A 27,612-nucleotide genomic window follows, 5' to 3' on the forward strand; every position below is an offset into this window, starting at 1 on the left:
AGCTAATATTCAAAAAAGTTTACTTTACAAAATGAGTGTCACAATTTGAAATCGATACACATAAAAATTGTTGTAAACCTAAGATTAAATATTCTTGAAATATGAAAAATTGTGCCAGAAAAGGAACTTAATTTCTATAGTCTAGAACTCTCACACTTAAAAAATATTCAACTTTAAATGGTTTTGTAACATAACCAGCATGTTACAAGCACACACATTTAAAAAGGCATATATACACAAATATACACACTAGTGATGGGTATAATCGAGATCTCGGGAATCAAGTACTTCTCATAATCGAGTGCTTGAAAATCAAGATCTTTTGAAATCGAGAACTGAAGCAATTGATAGAGATCTCTCAAAATCAAGAACTTGAGCGATTGCAATCCAGATCTCAAACGATTGACTTCTCGACCATTTTAAATCGAGATTTCAGGATCTGATAATCGAGAACTTGAGCAGTGATATTCCAGATGCGACAGTCGAAAACCCAAGATATGACAGTCAAAAACTCCAGATGGGACAATCGAAAACTCAAGCTCTGATGATTGAGAACTCAAGATCTGATGATTGACTTTTCGAATGATCTTGATTGGTCAAGTGATTTAATTATGAGAACTTGATTATACCCATCACTAATACACACACATATATATTTAAGTAATGGGGATGAAATATTTAAAATTAGTCTATGTTTTCAGAATGCACTTGAACGTGAGCAAGTACATATGAGCCCCGAACTTTGTCCGCTTTGCAAGGAAAGTCTTTATGTGACAGCCATGATGGCACAGGACATTCCATTTTCTGCATGGAGGGTGAAACAGAACAGGCTGCAGATGGAACACAAGACACGGGGGAGGAAGTTCGGCTGTCACTACTCAGAGAGTTGTGAGAGGAAGGGTGAGCAACCCTGTCTTTCCCAATAAGTAAAGGTTCAAAATAAGGGACCAGTTCAGTGTCTTCGTGGGGCGTCATGGTGCTGTAACCATGATCACTGTCACCTCCAGGTGGCCTGCGATAGTTTGTTGGAACACGGTATGGCGAAACTATATTTTCCATGTGAGGTATTAGCTGACACATTGGAGCTGTAAGACAAATGAATATAATTACACAGGATAAATGGAAAGGAATGTATGCATACATAACTTATAAATCTAATTTTATATTTAAAACATGGAAATAGCTGTAGCTTTATTGACTGAAAAATATTATGAAGGTAAAGAGCCAGCTCTTTATAATATATATGTTGAAAAATGTTTTAAAAACACATTTCTTTTGCAAATGTTACAATATAAAAGTTCTTTCAAATAAGGATACTTCCTTCAAAGTTTCTACAATAGATTATATAGTACAACCCTAATTTAATGTTCCCCATGTTTAAAGTTTTTTCTCATTGATCCGAAATTTCTTCAATGAGTGTTTTTTGGAGCTAACCTTTCTGATATAATACAATTCTCTATTCATTACATTCCCACTTTTAATATTTTTACACAAGTAATGCCTAATTCATTTTTCTGTAATGTCATAACATTTATTTTGAAACTGAAGATATGATTTAAATAACTTCTCCAATTCTATTCCATTGTTAACATGATAGAGCTGTCTCTGAAAACAAGCAGGAATCAAGGTCCCGAATGCCTTCAGAAAACAACCTGCTAAAAATTGATAAGAGTTATTATTTCCTTTAACATTGGATAGGAATCTGATCAAGAGGTTAATACACTTAAGTGCTAGCATATAAGATTTTCTGGACTTCGATTTTGACAAATTCAGACTGTGATGCAAATCTTATCCACTCAGCAGTTCCAGAAATCTCAGACCAAATAGAATCACCAGACAATGAAAGTGTGCAAATTAAATTCAAAATTGCACTTTCAAATGATGCTGCTATAAAAGGATCAAATGATTTAAAATTCTTTAAGTAAATATAGTTCAGGGGAAAAATAGTTACAAAGCCTCTCCTTGATGAGAGGATTCTTTTTGAAAATAAAACATAAAATATGTCAAGTAAAATTACCGAATTTTAAAAACCGCTAAATTGGCATTCTGTAAGTCTGTATTAGATAGTGTATGTGAAATCAAATTTAATATATATTAATACATCAAACCACTAGTGCAGCCAGAAATACTATTGAAGGGGATTTTTTCTTCAAAAATACATTCTGAAGGGTTTTTTTTTTTTGGATCAAAACATACCTTTCATATTCATAAACTACTGTATTAGAATTTGCATTTATGTTAAAACTAGTGATTGCAATAACAGTATACTAAATACTGGTATTTCGAGAAATTTTTCAATTTTGTTATACCAGTATTTGTTGAGGTAAATTTTTTAAGTATTTTAAGTTTAAGTATTTTCGGTATTAGCTGAAAATTTTAAATAATTTCAATTAAAAAACTTTCAATATTAAATTATCTATTTATATTATAAATGTAAATTTTTTCCATGATACAGAACAAAAGTCAATCTATTGATGTAAAAACATGGCTTCAAAAGCACTAGGTAATAGAATATCATTAAACAAAAGTAGTGGAAAGATTGCAAAATGATCTTTTCATTATTAGTTGGTGAGATGAACCGCATTTTTGTGCACCATGTTTTTATTTTTTCTATTTCCCTGATAATTCACTTTCCCTTTTGTTAAAGTTAATTTCGTGTGTGATTTGAATGTATTTGTTTTATGAATAATTTATTCCAACCATCAATTGCAGCAATATGATATTCTCTTTAAATATTTGTTTCAATTGTACTGAATTTTGGCAAAAAACTTTTTCTTGTTAGCAAAACAAATGGAAATTTGCTGTCACTGGTATTGGTTTGTTGTCATGTCTCGCTTTATACTTGGCAAGATAATATTTAGAAATTATATAGTTGCTTGAAAACTTGCATAGAGGTTAAGTAAAATCATTTGAACTATATTTTCAGATATTTACATAATTATAATTGTAAGGAATTTTGAAAAGAAAGCAAAAACAAATAAGAGAGCAAATTTAGTCAATTTCATCATAAATTCCAAACCAAAGGGCTAATAATAAATGTTAAACACCAACCTCTCCTGCTCAAGAGAAAATGATGTTAATATTTGAAAAGTATCGTCTCTTGGGAAAAAATTGCAACTAGTTATAAATCTAAAAAAAATTATAATAGTACACTCAATACAAAAGAAACACAAACACAAAAGGATTTTTCAAAAAAAAAAAAAAAAAAAATGCAAGAGACTGAATTATTTGAAGATGAAGAACTTCTAGACAATTACAGGAGGTGTATCACGCATTGTTAACAGCACCACCGACCTGCGTGAATTCAGAAAGAGTATTTTCAACTGTAAGAGAGTAAAGCACTAAATGAGTTCCAGGCTTAGAGACAATTCAATAGATGCATTATGTTTTTCACTATTATATATTTTTTATTATGAGATTTGCTCCATCATTTTATATTTGTTCGCAATACGTTTTCATAAATAATATTTTTTGCACAAAATTATGAAATGTGGCGATGAAACAATATGTTTTCAAGCATTTTTTGAGACATTTCAAATACCAGTATTCCTGTATAACATTTTAAAAATACTGAGTATCGGTATTGAATTTTCGGTCCGGTATTGCAATTCTTAGTTAAAACCAATGGCTCTGGGGCGTGTTTTCACCCCCTTATTCTCTCTGCTGCGCCACTGCATTAAACATGTTTCTTCCTGTTTGAATGTTCTTTCAAATTATTTTAGATCAATTAAGGAAATTTTGGTTGACCCCTGTATGTAGTTTTCTTACCGTAAGTTTTTACTCCACAGTCCCATTAAAAATGTTAAGCAGCAGTTCCACTGTGTTAGAAATTGGAAATTTAAAAAAAATTATATACAATGAATTTGCAATAACTCACATATTCCTATATCTTGCGTTGAAACTAATAAGTTCCAACGAGAGTTGGCTGTATACCTTATGTTTGATTTATAAAAAGACAAAGAAGTACCCATACCAGAATTAATAGGTTCTTGATAAGGATCGGATTCATCTGGCTCATTATTCAACTGAGTCATTCTAAAATTAGTTTCAGGGCTTGAAGATCCATAATGGGATGAGCTACTTCTTAGAACATGATTGCGGTAACAATATACGCCAAGTGCAACCACAAGGAAGAAAACTATAAACCCGCCAGCCACAGGACCCACGGGAGTGCTTTCAATCACCAGGAATTCTCCCTCGGGTAAATGTTCTGAAAAAAAGAAAATAAGGTCTAGGTAAAAGAAGCATTAAGTAGAAGGAAATAAGAAGATACTTTGTTTCAAATGTTGAAAATCTTTCTTCAGTAATCTGGCTATGCACAAGTATTTCTGTAATAATTCATGTATAATAATCAGAATTCAGTCTTAGTAACAGTAGGATCTTGCTCAAAGATCAGGTTCACTTTCTCTCTCATTTTGTCATTGACAGATACAATTTGTTGTATTGCATCAATAATATTGTTACAAGTTGACCTGTGAGGGAAATAATCAAAGGAAACACAACTTGAAAACTTAATAAACATACACTGAACTGAACACTTTATAAACTAACGGCAAGAAATAGTTCCTAATTGCTGTGGGTTTTAAATTTTATATTTTTGAATAATATCAAAAAACAAGACCAATACAATGTGATGGCTGCAAACCAGCACCATGAAAACAAAATACCGGTTCAAACCAGGTGGGTTTTATTGAGTTTTCTTTTGTGTGTGTGTGGGGGGGGGGGGGGAGCGGGAGGAGGCTAGTAAGCATATGTTTAAAATAAAATAATCTTATCACTAACATTACAACACCATACAGTGCTAGTTTTGGAATGTATATGTAACTTAAAGCTTGTTTAAAAAAAGCAGTTTAACAAATAATATCATTGTACAGCTTACATATAATTATAATTTTTATCCGATGAAACAAGACAAAAATGAGGTTGTTTTTCCTCATTCAAATTATTTTTTCAATTTGAATTCAATTAAAATTCATCATTTCAATATTTTAAAGTATATTTCAGAAACATCAAATCTTTCTGATGCAATAGAATATTGAAGAGATTTAAAAGAAGGGTGTGAAAAAATGATTGATGGACACTTCCTTTTTGAAGTATGTTTAATAAGAAGTATAATCAAGGCCTTATTCCTTTCCATTTTTCATCTAAAATGCAGAATTCTCATAAAAATTTAGTAATGATGGTGTAATTAACAATTCACAAAGTTAAACAATTACACAGTATCAATAATCTGCATTCTGTAGTATATCAGATGACATATCAGTATCCAAAAATTTGATCCTTCTATGCTTAACAAAATTTATCTGATAAATAATGAATTTATTCAACTTACCGTACACTTAAAAAGCAAATAATTCAGAAAAAAAAAAGAAAGAAAAAGAACCAATGTTAAACCTTGGAATTCCACTAATTATGAGCCTAATTCCTAAACAATTTCCCAGCGAAACGCTTGGAATTAATTTTTTTCTTTTTTGCAATTTCAAATTTTCAGTACAGTTCACAGTAACTACCATAAAAGCACTAATTTTCATGAGCGTAATTTTCGCAAAAATGACGACGTCAGTGATTTTGTGAGCTGCAAATTTTGCCGATTTCGTATTAAACAAACCCAAAAGTTGATTTAAAAAAAAAAATTCATACATCTTAAATTTTCACAATTAAGAGAGAATCGCAAAAATTAAAGCCTTGCAAAATAAGTGCTTGCACAGAAATCACTCTTCATATTTCATCACTATTTTTTTTTTACATCTGTTATAAATTAAAAATTTTAGCAATGATTATAAACTATTTACAAAGCGTAAGTCCTTCAATAAAAGACTTTTGCCAGTCATATTTCAGAACTCATATCTTCTGGCTGATAAAAAATTATCATATGCTATTTAAAACCGTTTGATAACGGGGCCTTTATATTTAAAATTCTTGTTTTCATAGTATCTAGATTTTTAAACTCACCTATAATTTCATCTGCGTATGGGGTTCTTGCTCCTAAAATCCCACCGAAACACTTTCGCTGATCCGTACAGAATTTCTTTTGAAGAGGTGTAATACCATCAGATGATAATTGGCACCACTCGCAACCCAACGTACCAAAACAATCACTGAAAAGAACAATACATATGTTTCTAGTTAATTTTTTCATGGCAGTTTGAAGCATAACATTTAACATTCATGTCAGAATTTTATTATTTAGACTTGATTTTATGAAACTAACAATTTATTTAGTGAAGAGTTTCCTCTTTTGAGATACCAGGTAGGTTAGAGGGGCAGTGTCCCTACAGACAACTCTTTTTTAAGAGAGTTAAAGTTCAACTTATCATCAAATAAATGACTTCTAAAAAATTAAGGACACAACCACAAAAAGGTGATAAGGATGGCCACAGGAGACTCCTTTCTTCCAATTTAAAGCTCCATTTTACTTGTTATGAAATAATAACTTGAGAAAAATGTAAAACCAAATCAGTTCTTCATTCTTAAAAGAATTGAATTGATCAATTTTATCATTTTTTGATCGATCTTTAATTTTGAACTTTGAAAAGTGGAGGGGCAAAGCCCCTTTACTTTTAAAAGTGAGAGCCCAGTTGTCCCCCAAACGAGCCGCCTATAGTACTTACTAAAGATATTTAAAAAAAAAATCCCGTTTAATCTTTTACTTAAATGCTAGAGATATTTAATTCTACACAATACTTTCTACAAAATGATGAACTTCTACATCTTAATTGAGAACATACATTGACTCAATAAAAACAAAATTAGTTGTCTAAGGAAATGGCAGGTCAACATACAGCAAGAGAAAAGATTACAAAGAACAATATTGGGATCAAGAAATCTATTTTTTTTCTTCAGAAATTTCCTGTTTGCTACATAACACATCCATTGGAAGTAAAATATTACAGAAAATTCTAAATTAATTTATAGAACAAAACGAATTACTCACTTAAGTGTTGTGCGGGAAGAACAGTGAAATTCATAGCAAGGTGGCAGTGCATCAAGAACATTTAAATCTACAACTGGCAAATTTGGCAATTCAGATAAATGTGGACAAGTAGGATACCTATTAAAAATACAACTTTAGACTCACACTTATAATCTCAATAAAATTGAAACGTTTGACTTTGAATATATTTACTACTTACCAATTACTTTCATTTATAAGTTGCCCAGTACACAAATCCATTTTTAGTGGGCATTCACAAGGACATTCACATTCTGTAGGTTCCATACGGTGACAATTCAAACACAATCTGTCAGTCTAGAAGCAAAAAGATAAACGTTTGTCAAATATTTAAAGCATAACATTATTTTTTTTAATGACAAATCAGTTGCACACAATTAAGCATCAATTGAAAAATGCAAGACTTGAATTTTGCAAATCCACAAAATATTTAATGTTTTAAAGGGGCTAAAATTAAGGGTAGGATTGACGTAAGTAAAGGTGGAATCTACCACTGGCGGAAGATTCATTACAGCATACACAGATTGAGTATGCTAAGCCTGTTCCAGCTATGTCATCAAACCAAGGGCACCAACTCAGACAATCTCTCCACAATTAAAAGCTCCATCAAGTATTCCACTTATGACTTCGTTTCTTAACCCATTCTTTGCCCCGGCCGATACAGGATCGGCCGCGCAGTTTGTGTTAATACTGCCCCGGCCGATTCAGGCTCGTCGCAAGAAAATGGTTCCTAACTGCCTTCGACGAACCTGTGTCGTCACGGCGTTTCTAGCAGTTTTTGCCTCGGCCGAATATGTGTCGGTGATCCTTCCAGGGGCAGAAACCTGTTATTGCGCTTCTCTGTTGGGTTCCGGTGCTTTTAGGGGAGCGGTAATCAAGCTCTTTTCCTCAGACAAAAGGGATGTAACTTATAGTATTTCACGAAATTTGTTGTATTTTTTTTTATTTTACTAAGATATTAACCTTTCAAGTACTCCTGGATGGGACACGTATGCTTCAAATAATCAGGCATTATATTTTTATCTTTTCGTGGAAGCTTTGTTTCTTAGCATTCTGACATTTGAACTCCTGATGAATAAGTGTGAAAATATTTCCTTACACATTTAACAATATTTCTATGCCTGAATAAAGCAAATAAACAGAAATTTTTTTTCTTGTTATCAAAAATCCACCTTCTTACACAAGCAACCTTCACTAAATTGTTCATAATCCTCAAATTTTATAATTTATTTTACACAACATTTTTTTTAAAATTATCTTACACATCTTAATTTTGTACGAGTATTTTTTTTAAAATTATAATGTGTTTTACTACGCTTTTTATTTATATGTATACTATTATTATTTTTTATCATTTATTTATTTTTAAATCGTGATATTTTCAAACTTAAATTTTAACTTTTTATATTCGCGGCATCCTTTGATGGATTTTTAGTGATACAGTTTTGAATATTTTTAATTTCACAAAAAAAAATTATGACGACCGCATTGATTATACGTAATAGTTGACCATGCAAAACATAAAATATATACTACAGTACAAATGAAATGATAATATCTTGAGTTCTTTTCGCTTTACTCATACGAAACGAAACATTCCTTTTCTCCCTTTCTTTTTCAGATTTTATTTATTGTTTTAAAATAGCTCCAATTGCACTTTCTTTTATGAGATTTTAAAAATAGAAATAAAATATTTGGTTTCTTTTCAATAATCAAGTTGCCTTAATTAGTAAATAATCCTATGAAACTAACTAAAATTTATCCAAATATGTTTTAAAATAAGAAAAACAATCCGACTCAATTTCAAGCAAGATTTTCTTTTTTTTTCTTCTGAAGACATGTTCTCAAATACAAGCAGTAAAGCTTGCGTTGAAATTCCTTTCTGAATCAAACTGTTTTGTTGTAAGAAAATAATGTGGAAGGGTTGACCACAAGACACCAAGGGGGACACCTCCTTAGGGAATCGACCTCTCTCACAATGCTCCCAGGACTGCTCTGTTATTCCTCTCTCAGCTGGGAGCTTTTAGTTGGATGCACAAAAGTATCCTTTAGGGAAATAGGGGATTAGCCGCAAGTTTTGATCTTTTGTGATCATTCATCTTTAAAATACTTCCCACGCTTGAGCAACTGATATCTGGACACTCAGAAGGGATTTAAAAGTCATCGCAATTACGATAAAAGAACCGAAAAGCAAAGAGATGTCTCTGTGTTTATTGGTCGTTTTGAAGGGTCACAATGTATCAAAAGGTACCGAAGAATACTTTTTATCCGCTTAGAAAATCATTCCCACAGTTAAAGCGTTTCTGTCCATTCAAATCACAGGTTGGATCGAACAGTCAATTGTTTAAAGAATGTTTTGTTGAGCCCTTTTGAAAGGTAGATCATCTTACATTTAACAGTTTTGATTTCTTAAGTGTATAAAGAGAAAAAAATGATATACTGAGATAAAAGCAAAAAGAAAAATAAATCAATAAAATAATTAGTGTTTTAAAAATAATTGCTTTTCGTCCGATCCTCTATTGTTTATTATTTTCCCGTTATGTACTGTGTAAATTTAATAAATATTTCAGTACATATTAGCAACCTTGTATTTTATTGCGCAGTTTAATTCAGTGCCAAAAAACTAATAAAGCGAAGCGATTTTCGAATGCAAGCTGAACAGCAAAAACATTAAAATCCCGAGAGCAAAATGGGGAGAAAAGCGCTATTACAACGTAGCAAAAAGCAACTCCGTTCCTTATTGGCGGCATGCGCGTTAAGGGTTTCGGGCTGATTATGGAATGGGTTAAGCCACCTTTTGAATTCTATGTTTAGATTGACTATGCTAAGGCTGTTCCAGCCATCTCACCAACTCAGACAATAACTCTCCACAATTAAAAGCTCCATCAAGTATTCCACTTATGACTCTGCTTCCTAAGCCCTCTTTTGAATTCCATGTTTGAACAGCCAGAATTATTTTCAAAATCCTGGGTCACTGCCTCAAATCAAAACTAATCTATGGTGCAACAAAACGTATTTTCTTATTTTTTTGCCGTACTTTTTTGGCAAAAATATGATTTAGTTATTGTAATGATTGGTAAATTGCATAATAATAAAAAGCAACGTTTGCTGACTATATGTGGCTGTAAATTGTCTCTGACTTTTGTTTTAGGATAGTAAAGTATACTTTTATTCAGATTGTTCAAAAAATATTTAAAAAATTTAGCCCGAACATTAGCAAAAGCAAGAAAAACATGACAATTATTGTAGGACAGGAGAATTTCCACTATTTATTATGTTAGAATCCAAAATTCGGAAGATTCTAAAATCCGGAAAAGTCATGGTCCTGAGCATTCTGGATTTGGGGTTCCATACTGTATTAAATTCATGGTACAATTTTTAATTTAACATTCCCAATTAAAATTTTACTATGTGTATGTGTTTAAATATTAAATATTGTTTATTTTTATCAAAAATATTGATTATATACATGAAAAAGCTTGTTATCTATACTAATAATATAAAGCTGTGGAGTTTGTTTGTTTGGACATGCTAATCTCAGGAACTACTGGTTTAAATTGAAAATTTTTTTTGTGTTGAATAATCCATTCAATGAGGAAGGCTATAGGCTATATAACATCAGGCTATGACTAATAGGAGTGGAGCAGCAATAAAAAATGTTATGAAAATGGGAAAATTTATATTATGATATAAAATGCTTGGAAATAAAAATATGCGCAGCCACGGTGATTCGACCTGAAAATGCCGGCTTCGCGATCCAGATGGTTCGCGTTAGTTCGAGTTAGGAATTATATAGGACACGAGGGTACTTTTCAGAGAAAATCCTAAGCGATGCTAAAAATGATTTGTAAAAAAATAAAAATATGCATATCATTGTCTTATTTTTCTTATTAATTAACTAATTAAAAAAGCTGGAAGAGTTTGTTTGTTTAAACGCGCTGATCTCAGGAACTACTGGTTCAAATTGAAAAATTCTTTTTTTGTTAAAAAGTCCATTTATTGAGGAAGGCTATAGGCTGTTTTATTAAAATCAGATTGACCGTAATATTTGTTATTGAAAATTAAATTTTTAATAAATTGTTTAATTCTATGAATTCCTAATAGATGGTGAGCTAAGTTTAGTTCTATGAATTCCTGATAGATGGAGGCGATGTTTGGCGAATGATTTTAAATTTCAAAGATTCTTTCCAATTCTTTTGAAAAGGTTTGTACGCATTTTAGTTGAAGAAAAATGAACAGTTCACATGTGTTCAATGGACTTCCTTTTACTTCTTAGCAGGGGCATTGCCGTGCAGGTACTGCTAGTCCAGTTCACATGTGTTCAATGGACTTCCTTTTACTTCTTAGCAGGGGCATTGCCGTGCAGGTACTGCTAGTCCATACATAAAGAAGCAATAGTATAACTCTTACCATACTGCAAGGACAAAAAGCAGTTATTCCATCACAGGTTCTATTTACAATGCCAAGGAAAGTGTTAGTACCAGGTACAGCCATGACCTAAAAATTAAAATATGGCAATATAACATGTGTAACAGAGGGAAAAGTATCAATACAAAAAGAAAAGAAACCTTAAATGCTTACTTGATATTTGGTACATTGTTCACCATGAACAAGATTAGTAAGGACTGCATCTAAACTTATGTTCAACTAAAATGAAACAAAAGTTATACAATCAATATAAAATAAAGCTAATGCACAACTAGTAAGAACAGAAAAAGAGCATTTATTTTAAGTGTGAATAAGTTTAACTTACTTGATAAAATCTCTGGATTGTTCTATCACTGTAACTATTGCACACATTTTTCGACACAAATGCTCTATGATTAAGTAGGTCATTTGCAACTAAGGGCTCCTATTAAAAGTTTAAAACAGAGGTCAATAAGCTTTTTAAAAAAAAAATATGTTGAATTTATGATAAAATACATTTTTACGCATAAAGTTGCGAAGTTTCTTTGATACTGAAGATTGGGATACATAAATGTTATGATTCAAAATGTGATTATGTTTGGGGTATTCACTAGATTTTTGTTTTATCAGAAAACTACAGCCCATTTACAAACAAGGGTAGGGGAGACTAGGGGTACTCAGTCTCTGGGGATACATGATCCCTCAGTCAAAAATGTACCAAAATCATTAAGTAGAGCTTTGAAACCTGGCGACAATGTTAAAGTTGTACTTGTACACAAAAACTGGCAACACTTAGTATTTCCAGCAGTAGCGTAGCTACACTTTCTACCGCCCGGGACGGTTCCTCAATTTGCCGCTCTTTTTCATGGGAAATAGTGGACACATTGAATAGTCAAAATTATTTTGGTAAGATTTAAATAAACAAGAAACTTTTATTTTCCTTTTTATTTTTCTTGCAGAAGGAAAAAAAAAGTAATTCAGAGCCCCACTGAAACATTCCAAAAGTTAAGTAAAAATTCAGAATTTTAAGCTATTTTTAGAATTGATTGTAGAAAAGATGCTTGGAACTCCTTTCATTTCCCCCTCCTCTCAAAATTAAACTTAGTTTTATGCATTCTTTGGTGACGTTATGGGGTCTGGACTTCCCAAGGAAGTTTTCAGAAACTGAAGTGTTAGAAAAGTAATTTTAGGCTGTCTTTGGATATGTGAAGATATTGGGAAAGGTTCGGGGGCACTGACCAGAAAGCTTTTCAACAAAATTGAAAAACACGTAAATGTAGGCTGTATCTTGTTGTGTAAGAGTCTCCCCAAACTCCAACGAAGTCTAAATTTTCCTCCGAAATATTTTCAGACTTGAAATCAATTTTAGTCTATCTTTGAAGACGTTAAAGATAATAGGGAATGTTCAGGAGCTCTCGGGAAATTTTTCGATGCCCAAGTTTTAAAAACACAATATCAAAAACACATTAGTTTCTAAATGTTTCCAAAAATTTTGGAAACATTTAGAAAGTCTGATGGTTTTTACATCTCTTCTTGAAATGTTTTGAAAATTACGTCCTAAAAACACGATTTCAGCCGTTACTTGATGGACAAAATTATGAGAGAGTTCGGAAGTTCGTTTCCCACTTTAAAAAAAAAAAAAAAAACTGTTGCTTATTTTAAGCTCTTCCTCACTGAGAAAAAAAATTGTCGTCTTCCCTCAGAAATTTCTAAAAATGAAATTTGGAGCCAACCGTGATGACGTTATGTGATTTCCTGCACATCTGGGTTCCCTACCTTAGAATTTTTCTAAAGTTTAAGTTTCAAATACCCAACTTTAAGCTATTTTTGGAGACATTAGTTGAAATGGGGATTTTAAAGTTTGAAGTTGATGTCCTAAATATACACTTTAGACTTTCTTTAATCATTATACAGAAAGGATCAGGTATTGATCGCCCACAGGAATTTGTTGGTATTGAAATTATAAAAACTCAATAATCAGGATTAGGCTAAAAGATGAGATGTGAAGGGATGGGGTGGGGATTTACCCTAATTACTAGGGGATTTACCCTGAGGGGAAATACCCCAAAAAATATTTACCTTCCCACCCTACATCACTGATTGCGTAAATTAAAAATAGTGCGAATAAATTTTCATCATGAAGTACCGGGGAACAAATGCAAATGAGCACGACAACAGAAAACAATATTTTGATTTTTTTTTTGCTTATTAATGTGAAAACTGTTTCTATATTTGCCATGTTATCACTTAAACAGCAATAAAATAAATAAATAATATCATAGTCTTAATATTTTCTCAGTAAATTCATCCAAGCATCGCTCATGTTTCCTTTTTTTTTTCTTCATTTTGGATATGACTAACCTAGATTGTGATTTTGAAATCCTGAAGTTCATCATTGAATTGCTTATACTTGTCCAATTATGACATTGAAAAGAAAAATTCTTTGGTTCACGATATGTTTCTTTCATAATTTCGTCAAGGCTTCCAATAAAAAATATTATAAACTGTATAATACATATATATGTATCAGTTTTAAAAATTATTTCATATTTAGATTTAAAAAAAAATTCCTACTAACTTTTGTCATTTTTTTTTCAAAATACCCAGTTTTTGGGTATTTACCCAGGCCTTGGGTAAATACCCAAAAAATATTTACCTACCCACTGGGTATTTACCCGATCCACATCACTATATACAACTGAAAAAAATAGCGAAGTATAATTTTAAAGTATAGACATAGACAGTCTTTAATAATTCAGGCATATTTTTAATAAACAGCCACTGGTGATTGTTAAAAATAGCACAAGTATCTTGAAACAACTGATAAGTTTATTCTTCAACTCAAGTAGATTCTTCCAGACTAAGATTTCGTTCTCATACAGACATTAGAGTAGATTTTAGTTTAATGCTAAAATACTTCAGTTAAAGTTTAAATTTGTGTAAGTAAAGATTTTCCTATTCCCTTTAAACATGAGCATTGGCAACATGCCCAGCATTTGCAAAAATAAATTCACTGCTAAGGATTTTAAGTGTAATTGTGATCAACATTTTCTTGTTTGCGTCCAACACAATCACTGACGATAGCACTCAACATGAGTGCAGAGAAGAAAAGGCAATGTCATAATTTCAGGAGAAATTCACTAAAAAGTTAAACAATAATCAAAAACTGAATTAACAACTCTAATTTTAGTCAACATTACCTTATGAGTAATATGCTGCTGTTCCACAGGTCCTTTACCACTAGGTTCAATTAAATCTGGATGTGAAACTAAATATCCTTTGTCATCCAACAGAAAACAACTGAAAATAGTTTTAATTTAATCAACTAACCAAGCCATAGTTGGAAATATAATCAGTTGTGAGAAATATCGCAAACATTTTACTTACATAATATGGCCTTGCTTGCAAATGGGTATTTTTTCTTCCAAATATTTATAAAAGAAGCCAAAAGTAAAATCCATGCCCATTACGGCTACAATATTATCAGCAGAGCTGTGCAATGCAGCTGGCCTAAAATCAAAAATATAAATTAAATACAATCTTTCAAAGAAGTGTTACAATTTGTGCTAATTAATTGCAACTTATCCCATCAACTGTGTCAAATTAATATTACTGGTGTAGGCCATGTCAATCCAGGCAGGGGGGGGGGGTTACCTCCATAGCCTCGGAAGCTTTTAGTTTAAAACAGGTTAAAATCCTTAAAAACGGAAGTGACAAGCATATTTTTGTTTTTTCCCCGAAAACAATTCTTGGCCTAAGATGCAGTTCACTAAAGATAGAAGCCCGCACACAATTGCTCACCTTTGATTTTTGACAAAATTTTGAAACTGCTTTATCTGCGGAACAGTGGACATTTTGTTGCATTTTTTAAAAAAATTATTTGAAAGACAATCATTTATTCTTTAAAACCATCACCATTTGGAAAAATTTGTTCATTTTTTTTTTGCTAAATAATGAAAAAAAAAAAAAAAAAAAAATGCAATTTCAGAAATTTTGATTTTTTAACTGTCAATCAGTAGTATTGAGTGCTATGTCACCTGAAAAGGAGAGGTTCTCCTCTTGAGTTTATAGGTTTTAAGAGGCATTTGTTTGAAAAAAATGAGGGTGTTTCAGAAAAACTCAAAATTTTATTTTGTAGCACACAAATGGCCAGAAGATACTTTTAATTCAGTTACAAAGCCACATTTTCATTGCTAGTTGCCGTTTTATCACCAATTGTACTTAGATGTCAGTATAACTGTCCTATAATAATTAATTTAATATGTACTGTTGATTCATTGATGCATCTATGGATAATATATTCAATGATAATAAAATATTACACGAAATGGAGTACTTACTTTCCTTCATATATCGTATGACTTAATGTGATAACATATCCAGCTCCGCCGACATCAAGGTAAGGCGCTGTCAAAACAATTCTGCCAGGATGTTCCAAAGCACGTGTGAACCAATCTCGTCGAGTGGCATCATATGCTTTGTCAATCAAGGTTGCAGGATACATAAGAAAAACACCATTTTTAGTAGCAATGAACCTGCAAGTGAAAAAAGAGAAAGAAATTGATTTGGTACAGAAAAAGGTCAGAATAAAAAACTTTGCTACTTTAAGCATAGTTTAAGTATATTTATTAGCATAGAGCTGTATTACCCCGCATTATCCAGCATGTTGTGAAAGTTGAGAGTCACAAGATTTTAAATAACACTTGCCTGGTCCCTTCCGGCATGGCGGAAAAAAACAAGGTTAGGGAAAAAAATTAATACTATAGAAAATATGTGTTCAGCTAAAAATGAATATAAGTTCTATATATATTTTATTAGTATTAATAAACAGTTTAATTTTGTAAAAATATTTACTAACAATGTCATTTGTTATTTTAACAAGAGACACAGAGAGAGAAATATTGTTTAATAACGAATAATTTTTTTAAAATTAAATTATAACTAAGTACTAAGTAAGCAAACATTTAGGCAGTAAGTTACCGCCCCTAAACCAGCGTTAAAGAATTTACCATAGCTATTCAATAAATAAAGACTAAACTTACCTCCCTAAAAGAAACCTAAAATAATTTATTTAAAAAAATTATGAACAAATTGCAGTTAATGATGATTGCTTCTGAATAGATTATTTTATTGGCATTTAATTAAATCCATTAATAATGACCTACTATAAATACAAGCAAATATTAATGCAATGCATTTTTTTTTGAAAGAAAGTTACTTTCAAAAAAAGTTATTTTCTAAGGTATTTATTATTATTTTTTCCTTACAGTGGTTTGCTTTCTGATTGGAACTGAATGAAGAAATTTACTTTTGTTTTGTTGTAAAATAAACCTCGAATTATGCGGCATGCTGGAAAATTCGAATTTCCTGGCATACCAGATAATGCGGGGTAATACGGTGCTTCAGTTGTAACCCAGACAATTGATTCTCAGGTTTGGTTTAACAGGCCAGTCATAAAGTACCTCTTCTTGCATAGTTGTCAACTTCTGCCAATTTCTTTGGCAGAAGAAAGTCCCTTGAGTACAAAAATCTATCAAAATCTATCACCAACCTCAACATTTTAAATTATATAAAATTAATTAGATTAACTACACAATTTTTACTTTAACTATGTCTTTGGTATACATTAAGGCTAAATAATAATAAAAAAAAAGCATGCAAGTCCTCACTAAACAGCAATAAAATATAGGAAGGCTAGAAAATAAAGTCAACACAAAGTTAAGGTCTTAAGTGGTGGATGAGCATGATAGACACAAATGAACGAGAGTTACAGAAGCAAATGTAACCGGATTTTGAAATTCATAAAAAATCGGAACTGATGCGTAAAAGTGTAGTAACAACTATATATGCGTAAAATTTCACCTTATGGATAAAGGCAACTGCTGAAAAGGTGGCAAATTTAAGTGTTGCACCAACGCCTGGATTCAGGGGGGGGGGGGGTCACAATCCCTTAAAAAAGATCAAAGAGAGTCAAAATTGCATTTTCAAGCTTTCAATTTTGGAACATTTTCCAGGAAGAGCCTCTGATCTGGAGGAACTTTTATGCCATCACAAATTATCATCCTGGGCAACAACTCTTGCTAGGTACAACACTGGACAGGAGTGAAAAATGCATCAAAAACACTTAAAACCAGGGTGAGGGAGGGGTTTCGGACTATGCTAAACCTGAGCATCGAGAAAAATTTTGTATAATTAAATAAATTCAGGGAAATAATGTACACTGAAAATGAAACTTTCTTCAGTCAAAATATGTGCTTGTTTCAAAATAGAAGGCTTTTAGCGGTGAATAAGTTGGCCCAGAATCCATTAAAGGAAAATTAGTTCAATAAAATGTTGATAAATGCAAGAGGTGAGCCTTTTGTGAGGGTCAGTTTCCTAAACAAAGTGATTTAGCACGGAGAATTTTAGATGTTTATGTCAGCATTAATCATATCAGCATATAAAAAATAATACTTTACAATTGATTTCTTATAATTAAATACATAACAAGCATTACTAAGGAAATAGTTCAATAATGAGAACATAATTAGGGCAATTGAAAGACAAATTACCTTCGGACAATGTAATTTGAAAATTCCTTATGTTCTGCTGCTGCCATCCAAGTAGAAGCAATCTGAGATAAAGCTTGAACTTCACTGCGAACAAATGGCTGGAAAATATTAGTATGACTATTAGTATGCAATTTATCTTAAAGGACTCATTATGAACATATATTAAAAGCATTAACATTAACTCATGAAGCTGACTTCCAATTTGAAGAGCAATACAAATTAATGTGAATATGATAAAAAATAATATTTTCAGGCAATTTACCTTTAATCCTGGGTTAGCAATCAGTCTGGTAGGATCTTTTAAGTAAGCCATGTAATTCAAAACAGTCTGAAGAGTTTCTTCTTCCATTAAATGCTTATAAGGTGACCAGAAGCATGAAGCCGAAAGAAAAAGAGCGGTTGTATCTGAAATTTAACAAAAGAATGAACTTTCTCGTATAAATGCAACACTCAACAGAATTAGCAAAACAACGGAAGCAACATTAAAGTACAACATGATTTTGATGATAAAACGTTAAAATTTTTTAATACAGCTGTATATTATCATCTTAATGCTTCAAAAAATAGGCTTCCATGGCAGCAATCACAGCATTAGATGATTTTACCACTTACATCTTGAACATTTTAAGATTACAAATTCAGACTTGGGATTGTTTCATTTGCTAACTGACAATTATGAAGGAAAGAAAAAGAAAGAAGGGACAGAAACTCTTGCTATTTTAATGTAGCAGGGATAAAAAACGAAAAATTCAATTTTGTATCACATTTGTATCAGTAAAAATGCCAATCTTGTATCAGAAAGATTAGTTTTGTATCAAGTAAACCCACGGGTTTGAAATATAATCTTTACTGTTGTATAAGCTCACTACACAATTTGAAGCAAAAACAAAACATTTAAGATACAGAAAACTTTCAAAACCAAATTTGGTAGCTGCATTGTCATTTAAAAAAGTAAGAAAAAAAAAAACTTTCGTAAGAGCATAATATCTTTATTTAGTTGTTTTGCAGTTTTTATTAAACATATCTCACATTTTTATTTAGAGCATCACACGACAGAGACAACTGCAAAAAATGCTAGTAATGTATATATTCTGATATGAAAAGTTAAAGCGTGGTAACTGCAAATTGAGTTTTTCAGGTATTTGAAGAAAAATGTTTCATATTCCCCATTTACAATAATAAAATGTTGGCATTTGATTTTTTTTGTGCTTTAGTAGGTTTTTGCAATCAATAGATTTCAATGATAACTAGTATGTTGTGGCCATCACGAAACTTTCTTCTATGTTTTTCATTTTTTTTCTGATCCCTCCCCATGCTTGACGAGGAAGCAATATTCCCAACAAAAACAAAATTACACATGCAAAAACTTGACGACCATCCCAATGTCTGAATTATTGCAAAAGCAAAGCAAAGAGCGAAAATTGAAAGTTATTTTAAAAGCCTTGCTTGAATTAATTACAAATATTTTATTTGTTAACAAACATAAGATGGCAACAGTTAAAAATTTTAAATCATTGAGATAATATTTCCGATCATTTCCATACAATTAAAATCACGAGAAATACGCAGACGACAATCTATTACAATTTATCTTTCTTATTGTTGCATTAATAAAGCTATTTTTATTCGCAAAAAAAAAAAAAAAAAAAAAAATCAACACCTCTTGGAGCGATTGGCGGCAAAATTGAACCAAAGCCTGTTTATATACGGATTCACATATATTCCAAATTTCAACCAGAACGTAGCATTACTTCTTGAGATAGGGCACTCACAATGGAAAAAAAGAACGGGCGATTATGCTATCCCCTTTTTAGCTGTTGACACCAAAATAAAATCAGCTCTTACACCCACTAAGAGCTACTTGCTGATAAATTTTTCTTTCATTCCGTTCATTATTTCTTGAGATACAGCAGTCACAATTGACGACAAAAAACGTTCTATAGCTAGTGATGTGGACTGGGTAAATACCCAGCAGGTAGGTAAATATTTTTTGGGTATTTACCCAGGTATTTATCCAAGGCCTGGGTAAATACCCAAAAACTGGATATTTTACAAAAAAAAAAAAAAAAAAAAAAAAGCAAAAAGTGAATGGGATTTTTTTTAAAAATTTAAATATGAAATAATTGGTAAAACTGATACATACATATGTATTACACAGTTTATAATATTTTTTATTGAAAGACTTGATGAAATTATGAAAGAAACATAGCGTGAAACAAAGAATCTTTCTTTTCACTGTCATACTTGGAGAAGTATAAGCAATTCAATGATGAACTTCAGAATTTCAAAATCACAGTCTAGGTTAGTCATATCCAAAAAAAAAAAAAAAAAAAAGCATGAGGGATGCTTGGAAGAATAAACTGAGAAGTTATTAAGACTGTGATGTTATTTATTTTATTGCTGTTTAAGTGATAATGTGGCAAATATAGAAACAGTTTTCACATTAATAAGCAAAAAAAAAAAAAAAAAATCATATTGTTTCCTGTTGCCTTGCTACCAAGTACTTCATGATGAAGACTTGTTCAAACTATTTAATACACACAATTAGTGATGTAGGGTGGGAAGGTAAGTATTTTTTTGGGTATTCATCCGAAGGCAGGGTAAATCCCCTAGTAATTGTGCACTTTACAAAAAAATTTTGGGTGGTATCAAAAGGTGGTGATTTTCTTTTTAAAACATAAACCGTAAAATGAAAGATTAAAAATATAAAAATTTATGTATTATAATTTTTTTAATTAAAGGCTTAATGAAATCTTATCAAAAAAACTGTCAGAATTTAGAATGAACTATTCTAAAACTTAAATGGGATATTTGCTTTTTTTTGTAACAAGTTAAGCTTTTTACTTTTTGTAGAATGGCTTTTTATATCTGAAATTTGGCTATCAACATTAAGTAGGCATATCCAACACATTTAATGTGAATATCATATTAGATTGCTAAGTTGTTTCACACAATAATTCTTTAAATAGGTGATCAAAATACAATTTTTGGGCAAAAATTTATTGTTTCATATATGGTTGGTTATATATACATATTGGAATACGTACAGAAAAGTATTATAGTTGAGTATAAACTTTTGAAATAAATACCCGGGTATTTTCCATCACTATCTATAGCTCAACCCCCGTTTGAGTTATTGACACCAAAATTGAATCAGCACCTGTTCCTGTTAATGGCAACATATGGACCAAATTTTGTTTGATTCCGCCAGGTGCTTCCTGAGGAATAGCTAGCACGCGTAACTCAGAAAACGTCCCATTGCTCCACCCCCCTTGGAGGAATTCGCGCCAAAAACCAATGGGCACAAGTTCACATAGGGGCACATATGTGTACCAAATTTCGTTCGATTTCATGGGGTAGTTTTTGCTGTAGAGCGGCCACAAAAAACTGGTCACACACAGACGTGATACACACATAGACACACGTAGACAGACAGACATTTTCCAAAAATAGTCGAAATGAACTCAGCACACCTCAAAACGTTCGAATCCGTCAGAATTCGAAATTGGAAAATTTGCACAAATCCAATATTTTTTTCTATATATTAGATTTAGAAGAAAGTAAAAATGAAGGCAACTGCTATTTATTCTCTTGTAGTGTATGTTTTTGGATAATAAAATCCCATTTTTGGCGCAAAAATCATGAATTTAGCCTTTTTCTATCTGACTTAGGCTATCTGACTAAAAACTAACGTAATTGGAGCTTATTTTCCACCTCTGATGCAGAAGAAAAATGAATATGGATTTTTATTTATTTATTTACGTTTACTAACAATTTCTCGACTCTTCTTTTGTCTTCAGTTCAATTTGGACCTTTCAGTTTTTTCCCAACTAGCAGAAATAGTAGGGTCTGGTGGGGGAAAGTGGTCAATGGGGTAAAGTGGTCAGTCGTCAAATAAATGGCTGTAGCTTGGAAATAAATGTTCGAATGAATGTGAAAATTTTATTATAGAGTAGGGTAGTTAGAAACTACATTTTGAGTACAAAATTTTACAACTGGCAAAATGTTATTCGGTAAAAAAAATATTTTCTGTCAATATGAAAAGTTTTTAAATCTAAAGACCACTTTTAACTTCCTTGGGAAATTTTGTTTGTTAGAATTATGAACAGATTGACTGCATAGGAAGCTTCCTACATGTCTCAAGAACTCTTACTCATTAGCAGTTAGCTGAATCTATTTTAGATAATTTTTTAGAACAATTTTAGTAAGATGGGGTAAAGTGGTCATAATATTAGGCTTAACAAGTATTGTTCTTCTAATGTCACTTAATCATTAAGTATAAGGCAGATATAAATTAAATATTAATTTCACTTAATATGTATTGTTTTTTCAGTAAATGGTGTTAAATATACGAATATATGCGTAAGTATACGCATATACTCGTGTAGGCACGTATATAGACGTATTCACATAAATGCACCAATAAATACATATATGGGTATCTGCAAGTATTTTTAATCTATTCAGATATACATTCGGCTATAACGTATATACTCGTTTGTATATATAAACACTTATATACTCAGGTAGACACTCATATACGCGTACGTACTCGAGTAGACACTTACATACAAGCACATGATATACAAGTATACAGGGTGAGTTTAAACTTTTAAGCAAATTATTAAAAGGTGTTAGAGGGGAAGATAAGAAGCAAGAATCACATAAGGAAACAAACACAATACTGACGCGCTACATGCACGCAAAGCCAGAAACTGATGGATGCAAAACTGGTCAAAAATTTATTACACAAAGACAATTTTACACAACATCTTAGGTTTCAAGAAAATTTTAAAGCGATTGATGCAATTTGCGGCCTGCAGCTGTGATATATGTGCGTCACAATCACAAAGCACGCTCTGTTACAATAACGAGACTTTTGAAAAACTTTCATCAGCCGATGCGCCTTTGTTGCGATGCTTGTATTAGAGCTACAGGCCATAACTTTTAACAACTGCTCTAAATATCTAAATATTTCTTAAAAACTAAAATCTTGGGCAAAATCATCTTTGTGTAACAAATTGGTGATTTGTTTTGCATCCATCAGTTTCTGGCATTGTGTGCATGTAGCGCGTCAGCGAACGTAAGTTCCTTATAATTCTTTGCTTCTTATCCTCCCCTCTCACATCCCTTAGATTTTTGCCCAAGAGCTTGTTTTCACTCTGTAGGCACACATGTATATAAGCCTGTATACTCGTGCATACATACATGTACTTATGTATACACGTAAATGTACATATATACGTCTATACAGGTATATAATCATGTTTGCACGTATACATACGTATACGCGTGCTTCACAATGTGAATAGACACGTACCCCCAAACATACACTGGATGTATCCACGAATTAACTCGTGTATATCCGTTTGTGTATGTACACTTATATATGCGTGTATACGTCTACTGTACACGTATATACTCATGTATGCACGTATATACTCAAGATACAAGTGCATACACTCATATGATGTTCGTTTACACACATATACCCGTACATACACGTGACACCTATATACTCGTGTATACACGCATACACTCCTGTAGCTAATCACGTATACATGTTTATATACACGTATATGCTTGAGTAGGCACGTGCATGCATGTATCTGATGCATACAGGTATCTACTTATATGAACGTGCTTACTAATGTTTACACGACACGTGTATACTCACATATGATTGTGCATATACTTGTAACTATAAAAATAAGCGAAATATACAAATATTAGGGTTGTTTATAATGGTTTTGCATCTATTTTTAACTATGACCACTTTACCCCATGCTATGACCACTTTCCCCCACCCCATGGGGTAAAGTGGTCATAAATACAAAGGGAAAAGAGAGTGTTATAATGCTACTTAAATCAATAATTATTTTCCTAAAACTCAATGTACTGTGTTCTTTAATAATGCAATGTAAAATAAAAACAAACTAAGTTTAAGTGTTTAAAGAATTTATTGTATTTATTATTCACCTAAGTTGAAAACCTACGATTTTATGACCACTTTACTCCACCAGACCCTACTTACTTTACATTAAATAACTAGACTTCTATTTTAAGAGCACAGAAGTAACATTGCATTGACAATTCAATATATGTTAGCAAATAAAAGAAATTTAATCTTGGGTTAAAAAATATTTACCTAATGATGATAATTGTTTCATATGTCTGCATGAAGTTGTTGGGGGGATCAAATCTATTCGATGGTACACAAAATTTGTGTTATCAGAATAAATGTAATTTTTCAAAATCTTTTTTCTTTTCACAGGTTCAATTGAAACAACACATACAATATAAGGTGCTCCTTCAATCTAAAAACAAACATATATCCTAATAAATTAATCAAACAAAATCTTTTTAAACATATAGCAGCAAAGTAAATGCTATTCATTCCATAAAATATTTGTAACTCCTGTTTAAAAAAAAATAGTTGAAAGTCTGTGAAAGAAATATGCATTGAATCAAGAAGGTAAAAACTCAATGTCTCAAAAAGGAATTCACAGAGCACATTGATAAAACATATAGATATACTAAATTAAGAGGGGGAAAAAAAAACACACACACACACACATTTTCTGAAAATATGGTCTGGTTAGGATATTTTTATTCAAAGTTTTGATTATTAAAATCTCTATTTAACTACTGAAGATGGAAAATATTTTAAATTATAATAACACTCCTTTTCAAACACGGATTGCATGAAATTTTCAAACGTCCAGATAAGACGAATCTATCTGAATGAGGGGGGAAAGTAAAAATTTGATGCCCGTATTCTGCTCATTTGAATGAGACTCTGCCTCTGCAAAAACTGGCATCGCCAAAAAATAATAGATTCTTCCACTTCCGGCTGAAAAACGGATGTTTGTCATTCCATACAATCCGGGGTCAGACAGTAATAATAGTAATAAAAACAGTAATTAATAATCATAAAATCATTAATTTGATTTAAAAACTTAAAAATTATTAAAAAATTTGTAAGCAAAAATAAAAGCTTACCTTCATCCAGTGATAAACAGCAGTTTCGGGAGTCTTTACATTTTGCTTACTACTTTTGGATGGTTTTAATTGCAAGGCTCTTTCCCCACTTGGTTCCCTATAGATGTTGAAATATATGAGTAACATGTCTGGCAAAATGGAACATTAACCACTTAACTGTTTCATTTACTAGTTTATATTTTGCACAAAAATAAGCCTGTTTTTGACAAATAATTTTGAATTTGTATCAATTACATGAGTCTGATTTTTCAAGTATTACATTTATTAATTTAAATTAATTTTTAATTATAGAATTATTACTTAACACAATCTCATTTATCTAATCTTGAAACTAGTTTACAGTAGTTTTCTGGTCAATACTTTACTGAAAACTAATAGCTCATACCCTAAAACAATAGATAACCAGCGACAAATCAATGAAGGATGTAGTAAAATTGTAGTTTGAGCAGCATTCAGTTACATTCGGAAAGTCCCCTTGTGACACCTTGACAGTATTCCAGGCAAAACAGTTATGTAATTAAGAGGCAAGTTTTTACAAATTAATTTCTTAACTTGCAACAGGAAAAAAAAAAAGTTTCATAAAAAGATAAAAGAAAAGATGCCTAGTACTAAAGATAAGGTCTCATATACACAATGGATTTTCTCAGGGTTCATACACTTGAGGTTAAAAAAAATCCCCTGACTTTTCCAGGTTATTTGCAGAAAATTCCAGGCTACTTGCTTCATTCAAAATTATGTTTAAGTAACAATATTTTCAAAATAATCAAAATTGTTTGAAGTAGCAATGCATAAGGGGCCATTCATTAATTATGTAAGGGTCTCGAGGGGGAGGGGAGGTTGAAAAATCTCTACATATCCTTACTTTGGGAGGGGGGAGGTGTCAAACATATTCTTACGTAATATTTTCAAGTCGATATTTTATATTGGACATCATGCAGTCTAGTGGTTTTGCAGGAACCACATTTCATTTGCATCTGGAAGGTAAAAAATGTATTAAAATGAGCTGATTATCCTTTCTTTAACAAAGAATGACTTGTGTAAAATATAATAAAAGAATCCCACTGGCATGTTTTATTCTTAATTAGTATTTTGGCATAGGCGTCGGAACCGGGGGAGCTGGGGGAGCTTGAGCTCTCCCTGGAATATATCAAGCCGGCTCAGCTCCCCCGGAAAATTCTAGCACTGCAGCTTATTGCTGTACATTGATTTCATCAAACCTGATTTCAAAAATGTGATCTGCCTTTTCTAGGAATTTCCACCCAATAAGCAACAAAAGCAGGGGGCAGACGGAGTGGTCAGTGCACTTGAATTCACCTTCACCCTTTTTTTATTGTTAAAACATCTCTTGATTCCAGAAATGCGGAAAAGTGGGCTCTACCCCGCGGCCTGCGAAAATCAGTACCAGTACCAATATGGATTTGCTCCCACCTTGAGCTCGTGTTTCGGCTTTCGAGAGCGGCATTGCAGTTCAGTTCATATTCTTATTAGTTTTGCCTGCGTTTTTTTTTTTTTTTGTCCAATGCGGTGGTGAATCCAGAATTTTGTTCTGTGGGCGGCTGAGGTAGTTAAAATTCTTGCTGAGGTCTCCTTGTCATTACCAAAGTTTATCGATGTAAACGAAAGTGTTCTGTATCATTATCTGCTATCTAGGGGTGTTAATGACTAATGAATCTTTCTGAGTTAAATTTGAAAATATCTAAAATTTGGTATTCAGTGTTAAAACTCTAAATTTTAAATGTATATTCAAAATTTTTTCATTCGTTTAGACATATTTGTTATGCAATTTGAAGGTAAAATTTTCAATTCTTGTTAAGGATGCAAAACAATTACGCTGACAAGGTGATGTAAATGAAATAGAAGAAAGAAAAGCTGAAAGATGTTAAACAAATAGAGAAAAACAGCGAGAAAGAAGACAAAATTTTAAGAATTGATATTAAACACGAAAATTAAAGAGAGAGAAAGAAAGGAAAACAAGTAGCTAGTATATCTACACTTTTTTCTCCTTTCCTTCTTTCAGTGAGTAAATGTATAAATATTTGGAACAGGTAGGAGAAAAGTTCAGAAATTTGAAGGGAAATTTCGGAAAACTAACACTCCTGTTACTATCGCAAATTTGTGCATCAACCTTAAGAAGAGCGAGAACAAATTAATTGATAAAGATAGAATGGATGTAGGAAATTATATATATATATATATATATATATATATATATATATATATATATATATATATATATTTAACATTAAGATGCATAGACAGAGGGTGAAATAATTTATTTCTGGTATAGGGGTGGCTGCAGCCATGATTTATTTTTTTAACAAAACTGCATGAAAATTGTTAATAACATAATAAAACTTGATTTTTAAGAAATCAATAATCAAAAAGTGCCATAAACTCAATCTCACAAAAATCTTCATACACTTTGAAAAAATGTCAAAAAACTGATAAATAATCTAACTTTTTACTAAGTTATTTAGTAGAATATCATGCAGTATCAGCAACAGCTTTTAAACGTCTGGGAATAGATTTCATTGTTTTTTTTTTTCTTTCTTTTTCTTTTTTTTTTTGAACAATTTCTGAGTAAGTGTTCAGCCGCACTTCGAGTCTTACTGTTTCTAATTCGTTTTCCGTTTCAATAGTGTATTTTCGTAATATATCCACCAGATATCTCCAAATATGTTCTATTAAGTTTAAATCTGG

General features: G+C 31.7%; 1 protein-coding gene across 1 annotated transcript in view; it reads right to left on the reverse strand.

Annotated features, from left to right (window-relative positions):
* Nucleotides 1–684: 684 nt before the first annotated feature.
* Nucleotides 685–27,612, reverse strand: part of LOC129224353 (VWFA and cache domain-containing protein 1-like) — a 55,115-nt gene continuing 28,187 nt past the window's right edge. The window contains exons 14-28 of the mRNA XM_054858796.1: nt 24,913–25,009; nt 24,059–24,227; nt 18,173–18,315; nt 17,911–18,008; nt 15,700–15,894; nt 14,747–14,869; nt 14,560–14,659; nt 11,706–11,804; nt 11,534–11,599; nt 11,363–11,449; nt 7,134–7,249; nt 6,935–7,051; nt 5,953–6,098; nt 3,968–4,210; nt 685–1,085 (exon numbers count right to left, since the gene is read on the reverse strand). Coding sequence (XP_054714771.1) covers nt 685–1,085; nt 3,968–4,210; nt 5,953–6,098; nt 6,935–7,051; nt 7,134–7,249; nt 11,363–11,449; nt 11,534–11,599; nt 11,706–11,804; nt 14,560–14,659; nt 14,747–14,869; nt 15,700–15,894; nt 17,911–18,008; nt 18,173–18,315; nt 24,059–24,227; nt 24,913–25,009 — 2,200 coding nt within the window. The remainder of the gene's footprint in view (nt 1,086–3,967; nt 4,211–5,952; nt 6,099–6,934; nt 7,052–7,133; nt 7,250–11,362; nt 11,450–11,533; nt 11,600–11,705; nt 11,805–14,559; nt 14,660–14,746; nt 14,870–15,699; nt 15,895–17,910; nt 18,009–18,172; nt 18,316–24,058; nt 24,228–24,912; nt 25,010–27,612) is intronic.

Source organism: Uloborus diversus, chromosome 6 (genome assembly GCF_026930045.1).
Source record: "Uloborus diversus isolate 005 chromosome 6, Udiv.v.3.1, whole genome shotgun sequence".
Lineage (NCBI taxonomy): Eukaryota > Metazoa > Arthropoda > Arachnida > Araneae > Uloboridae > Uloborus > Uloborus diversus.